This window comes from Cervus elaphus, chromosome 4, assembly GCF_910594005.1.
Source record: "Cervus elaphus chromosome 4, mCerEla1.1, whole genome shotgun sequence".
Classification (NCBI taxonomy): domain Eukaryota; kingdom Metazoa; phylum Chordata; class Mammalia; order Artiodactyla; family Cervidae; genus Cervus; species Cervus elaphus.
In genome coordinates, this window is record NC_057818.1 from 25352511 (window position 1) to 25367989 (window position 15479).

The 15479-nt window shown below is 41.3% G+C and overlaps 1 protein-coding gene across 4 annotated transcripts in view; it reads right to left on the reverse strand.

Annotated features, from left to right (window-relative positions):
- Positions 1 to 15479, reverse strand: part of OGFOD1 (2-oxoglutarate and iron dependent oxygenase domain containing 1) — a 29697-nt gene that overhangs the window by 8109 nt on the left and 6109 nt on the right. For all 4 annotated transcript variants that reach the window (XM_043898508.1, XM_043898509.1, XM_043898511.1 and 1 more), the window contains exons 3-5: positions 14091 to 14137; positions 11365 to 11465; positions 231 to 347 (exon numbers count right to left, since the gene is read on the reverse strand). In XM_043898508.1, coding sequence (XP_043754443.1) covers positions 231 to 347; positions 11365 to 11465; positions 14091 to 14137 — 265 coding nt within the window. The remainder of the gene's footprint in view (positions 1 to 230; positions 348 to 11364; positions 11466 to 14090; positions 14138 to 15479) is intronic.

A 15479-nucleotide genomic window follows, 5' to 3' on the forward strand; every position in this document is an offset into this window, starting at 1 on the left:
GCATTCAGAACCAGGATCTGACTGTTCCTCATCTTAAATCAACTCCAGTTTATCTCTGGAGGAATCATTATTTCAAGCACAACCCAGAGAGGTGGCTGTCAGGGCTGGCATTCAATGCCCCTGTGGCTGTCAGGGTAATAGATGGCTTCCATCTCCTCTGATGAGCACAGACATTGCATGTAAGAACTTGGAAGTATCTGCTGGTGTTGAAGTGCACGCCTCTGTCTTACCGTCAACGCTGAACAGGTCCAGGGTGCCCCCCAAGCTGGCATCCCAGGAAGGAACCAGGTAAAGAATGAAGGCGATCCGGCGCCCTTCCAGCTCGTCATCGTGACAGAGCAGGGCATCTGTAACAGATGAGCGCACACCATGATGTCCCCGCGTGGGCAATGAACAGCTGCCTGCCTCTGTGCTTACTATCAGTCCATCTGCCAGTCCTCTGTAATGGCAGCTCCTCCAGCTTTATTACAACACTATTTCTCCTCTTATAATTACAGAAATAAAACTGTCAATGCAGAAAACTCTAAAAACACAGAAGAACACACAGAGGTGGTCACTTCCAGTATTTTTCCAACATATATGTACTTGCCTTTTAAAAATAGTATCCTACAGTGGTTCTTTTGTCAACTTTTTTTTTTTTAAATTACATGGCAAATGTCTTTTCCATATCACTATAAACACTTGTCATCTCTTCCAAGGCAAACCATGCAACATGACATTAATCCAAGTCTACACCCCAACCACTAATGCGTAAGAAGCTGAACGATTCTATAAAGACCTACAAGACCTTCTAGAACACATACATACACACATAAAAGATGTCCTTTTCATCATAGGGGACTGGAATGCAAAAGTGCAAAGTAAAGAGATATCTAGAGCAACAGGAAAAGTCTGGCCTTGGAGTACAAAGTGAGGCAGGACAAAAGCTAACAGTTTTGCCAAGAGAACACATGGTCATAGCAAAAACCCTCTTCCAACAACACAAGAGACAACTCTACACATGGACATCACCAGATGGTCAATACCGAAATCAGACTGATTATATTCTTTGCAGAGAAGATGGAGAAGTTCTATACAGTCAGCAAAAACAAGACCGGGAGCTGACTATGGCTCAGATCATCAGCTCCTTACTCCGAAATTCAGGCTCAACTGAACAAAGTAGGGAAAATCACTAGGCCATTCAGATATGACCAAAATCAAATCCCTCATGATTATACAACTCTCACATCCATACATGACTACTGGAAAAACCATAGCCTTGACTAGACGGACCTTTGTTGGCAAAGTAATGTCTCTGCTTTTTAACATGCTGTCTAGGTTAGTCATAACTTTTCTTTCAAGAAGTAAGTGTCTTTTTATTTCATGGCTGCAATCACCATCTGCAGTGATTTTGGAGCCCAAAAAAATAAACTCTGTCACTGTTTCCCCGTCTATTTGCTATAAAGTGATGGGACCAGATGCCATGATCTTAGTTTTCTGAATGTTGAGTTTTAAGCCAACTTTTTCACTCTCCTCTTTCAGTTTCATCAAGAGGCTTTTTAGTTCCTCTTCACTTTCTGCCATAAGGGTGGTGTCATCTGCGTATCTGAGGTTACTGATACTTCTCCCAGCAATCTTGATTCCAGCTTGTGCTTCATCCAGCCCAACGTTTCTCATGATGTACTCTGTATATAAGTTAAATAAGCAGGGTGACAATATACAACCTTGATGTACTCCTTTTCTTATTTGGAACCAGTCTGTTGTACCATGACCAGTTCTAACTGTTGCTTCTTGACCTGCATACAGATTTCTCATGAGGCAGGTTAGGTGGTCTGGTATTCCCATCTCTTTCAGAATTTTCCATAACTTATTGTGATCCACACAGTCAAAGGCATTGGCTTGTCAATAAAGCAGAGAGATGTTTTTCTGGAACTCTCTTGCTTTTTGATGATCCAGTGATATTGGCAATTCGATCTCTGGTTCCTCTGGACTGCAAGGAGATCCAACCAATCCATCCTAAAGAAAATCAGTCCTGAATGTTCACTGGAAGGACTGATGTTGAAGCTGAAACTCCCAATACTTTGGCCACCTGATGAGGAAAGCTGACTCATTTGAAAAGACCCTGATGCTGGGAAAGATTGAAGGCAGGAGGAGAAGGGAACAACAGAGGAAGAGATGGTTGGATGGCATCACCGACTCAATGGACAAGAGTTCGAGTAAATTCTGGGAGCTGGTGATGGACAAGGAGGCCTGGTGTGCTGCAGTCCACGGGGTCACAGAGAATCAGACATGACTGAGCGACTGAACTGAACTGATGACTATACAGTGCAAGTGACAAATTAGATTCAAGGGATTAGATCTGGTAGACAGAGTGCTTGAAGAATTAAGGACAGAGGTTCTTAATACTGTATAAGAGGTGGTGACCAAAACCATCCCCTCAAAAAGGAAATGCAAGATGGCAAAGTGGCTGCCGAGGAGGCCTTACTGAGAAAAGAAAAGAAGTAAAAGGCAAAGGAGAAAGGGAAAGATATACCAAACTGAATGCAGAGATCTAGAGAATAGCAAGGAGAGACAAGAAAGCCTTCTTAAGTGAACAATACAAAGAAGTAGAGGAAAGCAATAGAATAGGAAAGACTATACAGATTTCTTCAATAAAATTGAAGATACCAAGGGAACATTTCATGTGAAGGTGGGCACGATAAAGGACAGAATGGTATGGACCTAACAGAAGCAGAAGATATTAAGAAGAGGCAGCAAGAATACACAGAAGAACTGTATAAAAATGGTCTAACTGACCCGGATACCTGTGACGGTGTGGTCACCCACCTAGAGCCAGTCACCCTAGAGTATGAAGTAACGCGGGCCTCAGGAAGCACTACTACGAACAGAGCTGGTGGAGGTGACGGGATTCCAGCTGAGCTGTTTCACATCCTGAAAGGTGATGCTGTCAAAGCGCTGTGCTCAATCTGCCAGTAAATTTGGAAAACTCGGCAGTGGCCACAGGACTAGAAAAGGTCAGTTTTCATTCCAATCCCAAAGAAAGGCAATGCCAAAGTATGTTCAGATAACCATATAACTGCACTCATTAAACATGCCAGCAAGATTATGCTCAAAATCCCAGATGGCTAACAGACACATGAAAAGATGCTCAACATTGCTCATTAGAGAAATTCAAATCAAAACTACAATGACGTTATCACCTCACACCTGTCAGAATGGCCATCATCAAAAAGTCTACAAACAATAAATGCTGGAGAGGGTGTGGAGAAAAGGGAACCCTCTTGCACTGCTAGTGGGAATATAAACTGATACAGCCACAGTGGAAGACAGTATAGAGATTCCTTAAAAAACTAGGAATAAAACCACCATATGACCCAGCAATCCCACTCCTAGGCATATACCCTGAGGAAACCAAAACTGAAAGAGACACATGTACGCCAAGGTTCACTGCAGTACTATTAACAATAGCTAGAACATGGAAGCAACCTAGATGTCCATGAACAGATGAATGGATAAAGAAGTTGTGGTACATATACACAATGGAATATTACTCAGCCATAAAAAGGAACACATCTAAGTCAGTTCTAATGAGGTGGATGAACCTAGAGCCTACTATACAGAGTGAAGTAAGTCAGAACGAGAAAGATAAATATCACATACTAACAGATATATATGGAATCTAGAAAGATGACACTGATGAATTTATTTGCAAGGGAGCAATGAATAAACAGACATAGAGAACAGACTTATGGACATGGCGAGAGGGAAGGAGAGAGGGTGAGACATATGGCGAGAGTAACATGGAAACTTGTACCACATGTAAAACAGAGAGCCAATGGGAATTTGCTGTATGCCTCAGGGAACTTAAACTGAGGCTCTGGATCAACCTAGAGGGGTGGGATGGGGAGGGCAGTGGTAAGGAGGTTCAAGGGGGAGGGGACATATGTACACCTATGGCTGATTCATGTTGATGTTTGACAGAAAACAACATTTTGTAAAGCAATTATCCTTCAATTAAAAAACAAATAAATTTTAAAAATATATGCTCAAAATTCTTCAAGCTAGGCTTCAGCAGTACATGAACCAATCAGATATACAAGCTGGATTTAGAAAAGGCAGAGGAACCAGAGATCAAACTGCCACCATCTACTGGATCATAGAAAAAGCAAGGGAATTCCAAAAAAACATCTACTTCTGCTTCATTGACTATGCTAAAGCCTTTTACCGTGTGGATCACAACAAACTGTAGAAAATTCTGAAAGAGATGGGAATATCAGACCACCTGCCCTGTCTCCTGGAAAACCTGTATGCATGACAACAAGCAACAGTTAGAACCAGACATGGAACAACAGACTGCTTCCAAATAGGGAAAGGAGTATGTCAAGGCTATATATTGTCTCCCTGCTTATTTAACTCATACGCAGAGTATATCATGCGAAATGCCAGGCTGGATGAAGCACAAGCTAGAATCAAGATTGCTAGAAGAAATATCAATAACTTCAGATACGCAGATGACACAACCCTTATGGAAGAAAGCAAAGAGGCACTAAAGAGCCTCTTGATGAAGGTGAAAGAGGAAAGTGAAAAAGCTGGCTTAAAACTCAACATTCAAAAAACTAAGATCACGGCATCTGGTCCCTTCATGGCAAATAGATGGGGAAACAATGGAAACAAGTGACAGGTTTTATTTTCTGGGGGTCCAAAATCACTGCGGTTGGTGACTGCAGCCACAAAATTAAAAGACGCTTGTTCCTTGGAAGAAAAGCTATGATAAACTAAGCATATGAAAAAGCAGGGAGATCACTTTACCACAAAGGTCCGTTTGGTCAGAGCTGTGGTTTTTCCTGTAGTCATGTATGCATGTGAGACTTGGACCATAAAGAAGCTTGAGCACCGAAGAATTGATGCTTTTGAAACGTGGTGCTGGAGAAGACTCGAGAGTCCCTTGGACTGCAAGGAGATCAAACCAGTCCATCCTAAAGGAGATCAACCCTGAACATTCACTGGGAAGACTGATGCTGAAGCTCCCGTACTTTCGCTACCTGATGCAGAGAGCCGACTCACTGGAAAAGACCCTGATGCTGGGAAAGATTGAAGGCAAAAGGAGAGGAGCGCGGCAGAGGATGAGATGGTTGGATGGCATCACCGACTCAACGGACATGAGTTTGACCAAACTCCGAGAGACAGTGAAGGACAGGGAAGCCTGGCATGCTGCAGTCCTTGGGGTCGCAAAGAGCTGGACACTCTGTTCTGACTTAGCGACTGAACAATGACAACAACAATACAGATGTTTTACAATGTTGTGTTCATTTCTGCTGTACAGAAAGGGAATCAGCTATATATATACATGTACCTCCTCTTTTTTAAATTTCCTTTCCATTTAAGACACCACAGAGCACTGTGTAGGGTTCCCTGAGTTATACAGTACCATTTCTTGAGCTAAACTTCTAAAAGCCATTAGGTATGACTGAACAAGGCAGGCATCCGTGCAAGGGGGGTGATGGGAGTGGGTGCTATGGGTGAAGTGAGATCCTTCCACACGGAGGGACTATTTTAATAAAGCAGCATACTGAAATTGATGGAAAACAGATTTCTTCAAAGTTGAAGAACAGATTTACAAATTCGGAAAAAGAAATACAGAATGAACCTTATGGTGTGGAAATGAAACTGGAGAAATCATTGTGAATTCAATATCATTCATTCACGTATATATATGTATATATACATACACATTATATATATATATATATATAAATTATATATATGAAAGAACCCGGTTCTTTGGAAAAACAGCCAGCTCCGGATCTAGAGCACAGGAAAAGTAAGATAAGCTTGGAAAATCTTGTTTTGCTAGAAAGTAAGATATGATAAGGATGATGTGTGAAACTGAGCAAGCCCACATAGTGGCCTTCCTGGCAACCCACCTCTTGGTATCCCGTGCTTATTGCTGATTGGGGAAAGGGGCTCTGGAAATAAACTGTGACCTCCTACGCTCCCCACGTGGAGTGAACAGGGGGCCCCAGCAGCTAATGACTGAGAAATAAAGAACACAGAAGCAAAGAGGGCAGGCAGACAGGAGAGTAGCCGTAACTTAAATCAGTCACAGGGACTCCCAGCTCTGTTTCAAAGGTAAAAACACATTCCTAAGCTGTTTTATACAGACAACCCCCCAACCCCCAACCAGATGAGAAAAGCTGACCATGAGCATGTAGCCCCCAGACTGGCTGGAACCTGAAGACAGATGATGCCAACCTGTGACCCCATCTTGTTTCTTCACCTCACACCAATCAGAGGACTGTGCACAAGCTGATGAGACACCTGCGACCCTCTCACTCACCTCGCCTTTAAACGCCCTCCACAAAACTCCATCGGGGAGCCTGGATGTTTTGTGGACAAGCCACCTGTGCCCTGGTCTGGTGCCCGGGAATAAATGCCGTACTTTTCCTCACCACGACCCAGAGCCAGCAGACTGGCTTTGCTGTGCACTGCGAGCAACCTGAGTTTGGTTGAGTGACATGAGGACACCTTAAAAGGACACAAAGGTCAGCTTAAAGGGGCTCCCCTTCATCAAATCAAGGACAATATGGGCATCAACATAATGATAGGAATCATTACATAAAGAGTAACTCTTAAATTCACACTGACATAAATAAATGGGTAGGACTTCCCTAGTGGCCCAGTGGTTAAGAATCCATCTTGCAATGCAGGGGATGTTGGTTCAACTCTTGGTCAGGGAATGAGGATCCTGCAAGCTGTGGGCTCCACGCACTGAAACTCCTGCGCCCAAGCGCTGCAACAAAAGATTCCACGTGCTGCAACTAAGACCAGATGCAGTCAAATAAATATTTTTTTAAAAATGAGTAAATAGTTGGGGAGATGGCAATGCTTTCTTTACGAAAGAATAACAACTAATAATAGAGAAGAAATTATTTTATTAGAAAAACCACCATCTGGCAACCTGCATAGTAATAATGTAATAAGAAGAAATACTGGGTTTCCCGTTCAAGATGGCGGAGTAGTCCTCTACTACTCCGGGGATGTGCTCATCCCCTCCCGCGAGAGCACCAAAATTGCAACTAGCTGTTGAACCACCACTGACAGGAGGAAGCTGGACCCATCAAAAAACGATACCCTATGTCAAAAGAAGAAACCACAACAATATGGTAGGAGGGGCGCAGTCACAATAAAATCAAATCCCATACCCAGAGGATGGGTGACCCACAAACTGGAGAACAATAATACTAAAGAAGTTCTCTCACTGTGGTGAAGCTTCGGAAACCCACGTCAGGCTTTCCAGCCTGGAGATCTCACAAAGGGACTGGGAATCCCCAGGGAATCTGACCTTGAAGGTCAGTGGGATTTAATTATAGTACTTCCACAGGACTGGGGGAAACAGACTCCAGGCTTAAACAAAACTGTGCACACACCAAGACCCAGAGGAAAGGAGCAGGGACCCCACAGGACACTAAACCAAAACTACCTGCTAGTGTTGAAGGGTCTCCTGTGGAGATGTGGGTTGCCAGGGGCTCACCACAGGGATGAAGGCACTGGCAATAGCAGTCTGGGAAGGTCCCCCCCGGCATAAGCCCTCTTGGAGGTCACCATTAGCCCTACCACAGAGCCTGTAGACCCCAGGGCAGTGTTGCCTCAGGCCAAACAACAGAGAGGGAGCACAACTCCACCCATCAGCAGAAACTGGATTACAGCTTTACTGGGCAAGGCCCTGCCCATCAGAGCAAGACCCAGTTTTTCCCATGGCCAGTCCCTCCCATCAAGAGGCTTACACAAGCCTCTTAGCCTCCTCCATCAGAGGGCAGACAGAATGAAGCAAGAAGAACCATAATCCCACTGCTAGAACAAAAACCACACTCAGTTCAGTTCAGTTCAGTTGCTCAGTCATGTCCGACTCTTTGCCACCCCATGAATCACAGCAGGCCAGGCCTCCCTGTCCATCACCAACTCCCGGAGTTTACTCAAACTCATGTCCATCGAGTCGGTGATGCCATCCAGCCATCTCATCCTCTGTCGTCCCCTTCTCCTCCTGCCCCCAATCCCTCCCAGCATCAGGGTCTTTTCCAATGAGTCAACTCTTTGCATGAGGTGGCCAAAGTACTGGAGTTTCAGCTTCAGCATCAGTCCTTCCAATGAACACCCAGGACTGATCTCCTTTAGGATGGACTGGCTGGATCTCCTTGCAGTCCAAGGGACTCTCAAGAGTCTTCTCCAACACCACAGTTAAAAAGCATCAGTTCTTCGGCACTCACCTTTCTTCACAGTCCAACTCTCACATCCATACATGACCACTAGAAAAACCATAGCCTTGACTAGACGGACCTTCGTTGGCAAAGTAATGTCTCTGCTTTTTAATATGATGAAAAAGCAAAAAGTTATGTCCCAGATGAAGGGAGAAGATAAAACCCAATAAAAACTACTAAGTGGAGATATGCAACCTTCCAGAAAAAGAATTCAGAATGATAGTGAAGATGGTCTAGGATCTCAGGAAAACAATGGAGAAGATGCAAGAAATGTCTGCCAAAGACCTAGAAGAAATAAAGAACAAACAAACAGAGATGAGTAATACACTAGAAGGAATCAATAGCCTAATAACTGAGGCAAAAGAATGGATAAATGACCTGGAGGACAGAATGGTGGAAATCACTGCCACAGAGAATATAGAAAAAAGAATGAAAAGAAATGAAGACAACCTAAGAGACCTCTGGGACAACATTAAATGCACCAACATTCGAATTACGGAGGTCCCAGAAGGAAAAGAGAGAGAGAAAGGACCTGAGGAAATATTTGAAGAGGTAATAGCTGAAAACTTCCCTAACGCCAGAAAGGAAACAGTCAACCAAGTCCAGGAAGCACGGAGTCCCAGGCAGGATAAACTCAAGGAGGAACACACCGAGACACAGTGATCAAACTGACAAAACTTAAAGACAGAGATAAAATATTAAAAGCAACAAGGGAAAAACAACAAATAACATACAAGGGAACTTCCATCAGGCTATCAGCTGATTTCTCAACAGAAACGCTACAAACCAGAAGGGAATCGCATGATATATTTAGTGATGGAAGGGAAGAACCTACAACCAAGAATACTCGGCCCAGCAAGACTCTCCTTCAGATTTGATGGAGAAATCAACAGCCTTCCAGACAGGCAAAAGTTAAGAGAATTCAGCACCACCAAACCAGCTTTACGACAAATGCTAAATGAACTTCTCTAGGCAGGGAACACAAAAGAAGGAAAAGACCTACAGAAAATAAACCCAAAACAATTAAGAAAATGGTAACAGGATCAAAGGCACCAATCAAAAAACAAAGACTGACTGGGAGGATGAAAACACATGCATGTATGCACTTCCACTTACCACATCACTCTGCTTGACCCCCCAAACTGTATGTAATTATTTTATACTGTTAGGTTAATCATGTTCCCATTACGGCTTGCAATTGTAATTATCTTTCATTTTTTTATCTGGCTACTGATTGTGAAAACTGAAAAGCATCTTTCACTATTGTGATTATGTAACTATTACTCACTTAATACCACTGTATCATGATCGATCAACAGAAAAATAATAGAACTCTGTACCACCAAAACTATGATTTAATAGAAAAACCTATAATCACTTATTAAAATCCAGATGTATGTCAGAATTATCTTGGAATTTTTTGAAAAATACAAATGACCAGGTATTGCTTTTTTCTCCAGAGCTCCAGGTATATTTCTAACAAGCAGCCATGTTTAAAAACAACTGGACTATATGACGATCTTTCCCTTTTATCTAGTTTTGTTTCACCTTTTCTACTTCATATTCAGTACTGCTATTTCATTTAGTTTATGTTTCCAGTTTCTCCACCTCTCTTTTTTTCTGATGTTCTTTCTCAAGCTTTTATCAAGCATAGCAGAAAAGCTTTTGTATACATATATATAAATATGTATAATATATATATTTTTAAAAACTTATGAATTTTTGCCTAACTCAATACTCTGTAACGGCCTATATGAGAAAAGAACCTAAAAAACAGAGTGGACATATGTATATGTATAAATAATACACTCTGCTGTATAGCTGAAAATAACACAATATTGTAAATGACCTATACTCCAAGAGAAATTAAAAAAAAATGAAGAAGAATATATTCACTTAATACCTTCAGAAGGGAAAAAAAAGGCATTGAGGGGGACACTTGTTTCCTAAGAAGTGTAAGAGTGAGTTTACAATATCACCTTTGAATTTCCTGATGCCATATGCAAAGCTTATGTGTATATGCATTATTAGCATTTTTCTGAAAATACTGGAACTGAGCAGGACCCTGCAGGGCCTTCCTGGACACAAAAGCCCTTCTGTGTCCTCCATTTCTTGCTTATGGGAAAAAAAAAAGGCTTGTCTCCTAGGCCTCCCCAGGTTCCAAAGAGCAGACTCAAGCAGTTAATGATTAGGACACAGCAGTCACAGGACTCCTAATTCCTCCTGAAGGGACGGAGGTAAGAATCTGATGCACATTTCTGAGCTATTCTTCAGAAAAGACAGCCCCTTCACCACCCAGGTGGAGGATGGCAACGTCAGGCTGACCACAAGCAACACGGAGATCCCAAACTAGTTGGAACCAGAAGGTCAATGACTGAGATTCCTGACCTATCACTGCTACCTCACCACCAACCAATCAGAAGGTCCATGAGCTATCATGCATCTGAAAACCCTCTGCCTTGTCTTTAAAAACCCTTCCCTGAAAGCTACTGGGAAATTCATTTTTTTTTTTTTTTGAGTGTGAGCTGCCCATTCTCCTTGCTTGGCATCCTTATTTTGCTGCAAAGACCACTGTCAAAAGAGTTTGGCTTTATGGGACTTCCCTGGTGATCCAGTGGTTAAGAATCCACCTGCCAATGCAGGGGACATGGGTTCAATCCCTGGTCCGGGAAGATCCCACATGCCACGGAGCAACTAAGCCCTCTTGCTCTAGGGCCCGGGTGCTGCAACAAGAGAAGGCACCAAAATGAGAAGCCCACACATCAAAACTAGACAGTGGCCCACACTTGCAGCAATGACAGAAAGCCCAGGCACAGCAATAAAGACCCAGCACCGCCAAAAAGAAAGAAAGAAAGAAAAAGTCTGGCTTAGTGTGAAGTGGGAACGCTAACCTTGCTTGGTTACAACATGGTCATAGCTTTCATCACACTCCCAAAGAGAACCCTGCCTTATACCTTCCAATAAGATCAACATTTCTCTATCTGAGCTGGGTCAGATCATCCTCACTAAGAAGATCCTAACACTATGCAGGAATACATAGTCTAGGATTTTGCAACACTCACACTGTCTTCCCATATCGTTTAGTTAAAGCCTTTAAATCTCAGTGACAACAAAGTTTTCTCTCTCTTACCTGAGAATTCGTATTTAGCACAGGACATGTCAATGGTTGACTCCAGGTCAATCTTGGAAATGTCTGAAATCCAAGACCGGAAATGTTCAAACAGAATTTTCCTACGAATGTAAACAAAAGATAACTTGTTATACCATGATGGGGGCTCCATTTGGATCTATGCCACAACTATTTTTTCCTGCAGGTTTTAGTTAATTGAAGATCCATTCTTGAGAATGTTCCTTAATTTAAACTTGCCAAGTTTAAGACTAGTAATGCCAGAGAAATAAATGCAAACCTTTCTACTGTAATATATTTTGTTCTACTGTTTCAGCTTATTTTCTTCATCTTAAATTTATAGTATTGCCCTATCACGATAGCGGTCTGGCCTTTCACAGCAGAATACCAATGTTCTAGTCCAAAGTTACTGACTTCGAGACATGCTTTTCAGCACTAACACTAGCTCTATTATTTAATGAACACTTGGGTAGGTAGCACTGTTCAGGATTAAAAACTTTAAGCTGCAGTAATGGTGACTACTATGCTAATTGTGTAATAATCAATAAACTTTTTTCATAGAAGTTCTGATACTAAGATAATACCAAAGAAAAGATGGTTGAACATTTCCATTTACAGCTAAAGTGGCTCTGAATAGAACTCTAATACAATTTAAGACTCACTCAACTTTGAAATTAGGTTAACTTGGATGGATCACCATTTTGTGTCAATTTTATCTCCATAAAATTGGGGAAAATATTTTTTAAAATATTTTTAAAGGGTTTGTGCTAGTTCAAATTTTGCACATGAAGAGACAATACTGTTTCAATCATCTTAATCCAAAAGTACATAACTGAAATCCCCATAAAATGCAACTGTGCTATTAATAACTAAAGATCAAGTCTCCAGGCTGATCCCCTAAAATTTTATTACCAAATATCTTTTTATACTGTGTACTACCCAATCCAGAACGTTCCAGAATATATTGTATTTGTTAGTTTAACCATAAAAGCCATGTAACTTTTACAGGCAGAGTTGCAAATTAGAAGAGACCAGCAAAGCAAACTGTAAACCAGGCTTCAGGTAAAGTGGGTGGTCAAAGTCTTGAGTCTTAAACGTTTCTGCAACTGATATTATCAAAGCTTTCCATCCCTCTTTTACTGGTAACATCAATTGCCACAAATTTATTCCATAGAAAGCTCTTCCTCTGGTCATCCCACGAAGGTGTCACAAATATAGGGTTATTTTCTGCCATCATTCTCATTTGTTAATAGTATTCATGAGAGAAATAACAGAACCTAATGGGGAAATAAAAAGGTCACCTTTCTGTAAAGACAAGGAATTCCATCTCTCACACCTGTAACAATCTGGCTGTTACCGTTTAGGTATAGAATGTAACTCAATCCCAGAGGAAAGAAATGCTTACCAGAGGGGTGGTGTGAACTAATGAGACAATGCCCTGGAAGCATGGTCATGGGAGAAAAAAGGTCTAAATAACTGTGAACTGTTACCAGTACAGTTAACAAATACTTCAGGTTTTAGAAGAAATAATCTGTGCAGACTGCCACTTACAGAAATATCACGGGGGTGGGGGGAGGGAAATAGAATGAGAAAAAAATAACTTGTATAGATGAAAAATAAACAGCTTTTACGAAGTAACACGTGTCTACTGTAGCAAAACTAGGGGAAAAAATCCTATAATAAGTAAAAAGAAACTTAAAAAAACCTATAGTCCTATTAGCCACATGTAAACATACCATTCCTACAAGTCTTTTTCTTTGTATACACATAGGTATACAAATAAACATTTCTTTTTTTTTAAATGAGATCACACCATGTGTGCTATTTTTAACTTCTTTACTCTTTATATTTTTCTAGCCTATGCCTTTGCCAGCAGTAAGTATCATATTTTATAAATCACTTAGAAAAAACACTGCAAATTAAACTGAGACAAAACATTAATTGTGTGAGGTACTGAGTCTCAGAAAGATTAAAATGTTAAAAAAAAAAAAAAGTGTCTTGGAATTGATGAAACAACTACCATACTCATGTGTTGAGTATTTAATGGTATTAGTTCAGTTCAGTCACTTAGTTGTGTCTGACTCTTTGAGACCCCATGGACTGCAGCACACCAGGCTTCCCTGTCCATGAGCAACTCCTGGAGCTTGCTCATTTAATGGTATAGTTTTCCACTTTGCTCTGTACCATCATCTGTATAACTCTTGATGGGTGGCCATTTAATTTGTATGTAATTATTCACTATTATAATAAACAATCTCATATGGAATCTTTGAGCACATCCTTATTTTCACAGGACAAATTCTTGTATATGGAATTATACTACAAAAAGAAAGCATAATTTTAAGGGTTTTGATACATTTTTCAAAACCATCTTCTAAGAAAAATTGCAGCATTGTGTATCTACACTTCTGCCAACACTGGAGCTTTTGTTTTAAATATATGTCAACCTGACAATGTGAAAGATGGTACCGACAGTGTTAATTTGTTTTCCTGGTTACTAACACAGTCATTTTATCACTGAAAACTTTGGCCATGGAATCAGACAGACAAGGATCTGTATCTCAGCTCCATTTTCCCCTAGATAACTTTGAAGAAATTACTACTTTCTGTTTCCTCCTCTACAAAAGGGGACAACAATGCCAACAAAGATGGCATGATGTGACATTTAAAGCACTTACTCCTTTGCCTGGCACATATTAGGCACCCAACAAGTATGAGTACTCCTTTACCTTAAAGCACAGATGTGGGGCTCTCTTCTCTTCTTCAGATCATCAGACTTGACCGTGAAAAAACAAAAACAGGATTTCCTTCATAAATCAGACACACACAGCAGGGCAGTTTGGGGAGGGAGCACGCTGGCAGCCCGGCACTGCCACTGAGAGCCGGACTCTGAAGCCAAGCTGCCTGTGGTTGACGCATGGCCCCCTCCATTTGGCAGCTCTGGGACTTGGGCATGTTGCTTAGCCTCTCTGTGCCTTATTCACTCAATAAATACTTACAAAGGTATTACAGTGGAGCTTATATATTCTTGTGGGGGAAAGACAATAAACATTAAAAGTTGATTATTAGAATAAAAAAGGTGAGAAATGTCAAGGGAAAATAAAGCAGAGTATGAGGGACCAGGAGCGCTGAGAGCAGGGAAGGGCTTGCAGTTATAAATTTGGTGGCCAGGTTAGACTTCATGCACGTGCAGCACAGGCTTGAAGGAAGCTGGGAGGTGTACCCAGGGAAGATTTCAGCAAAGCAGATTCAATGTCCTGAGTGGGAAGAATGCCTGGCTTGTTGAAGAAATCATAGGATGTGGCTTAGCGAGTTGGAGGGAAGCAGCAGGAGGTGGGGCCAAAGATGTAATGGGAGACGTATAACCACTCTGGTTTTTGCTCAGAGAAATGAGAAGCTTAAGGAGAGTTTGAGCAAAACTTTTTAGACCTGAGATGAAATTCACTTAACATAAAATTTACTATTTTAACATCTCCAAGAGTGTAATTCAGGGGACTTTTAGTATTTTCACATGTGCAACTATCACTGAGGCATGCTCAGTTGTATCCGACTCTTTGCGACCCCATGGACTGTAGCCTGCCAGGCTCCTCTGTCCATGGAATTCTCTAGCCAAGAAAACTGGAGTGGGTTGCCATTTCCTACTCCCACTATCTAATTCTAGAATATCTTCATCACACCAAAAAGAAACCCTTTACATATTAGGCAGTCATTCCCCAACGCCACCACCTAGCTCCTGGCAACCACTAATGTTCTCTCTACGTTTTGCTGGTTATTACCTATAAATGGAATCACACTATATGTGGCCTTCTGGGTCTAGCTTCTTTCACTGAGCTTGTTTTCAAAGTTTACCAATGATGCAGCAGTATTTAGTACTTCATTCCTTTTTCTGGCTGAATAATATTCCATTGTATAGACATACCACTTTGATCTATTCATTCATCATCAGTTGATGGACACTGGGTGTTTCTACTTCTTGGCTATTATAAATAATGCTGCTTTGAAATCTGAGCACGAATTTTTATGTGAGCAAATGATTTCAATTTTCTTGGGTCCATTAACATTTTATTTTATTTTTTCAATTAATATTTTAAACAAACACAATGGCTGTAGGTGGGCCA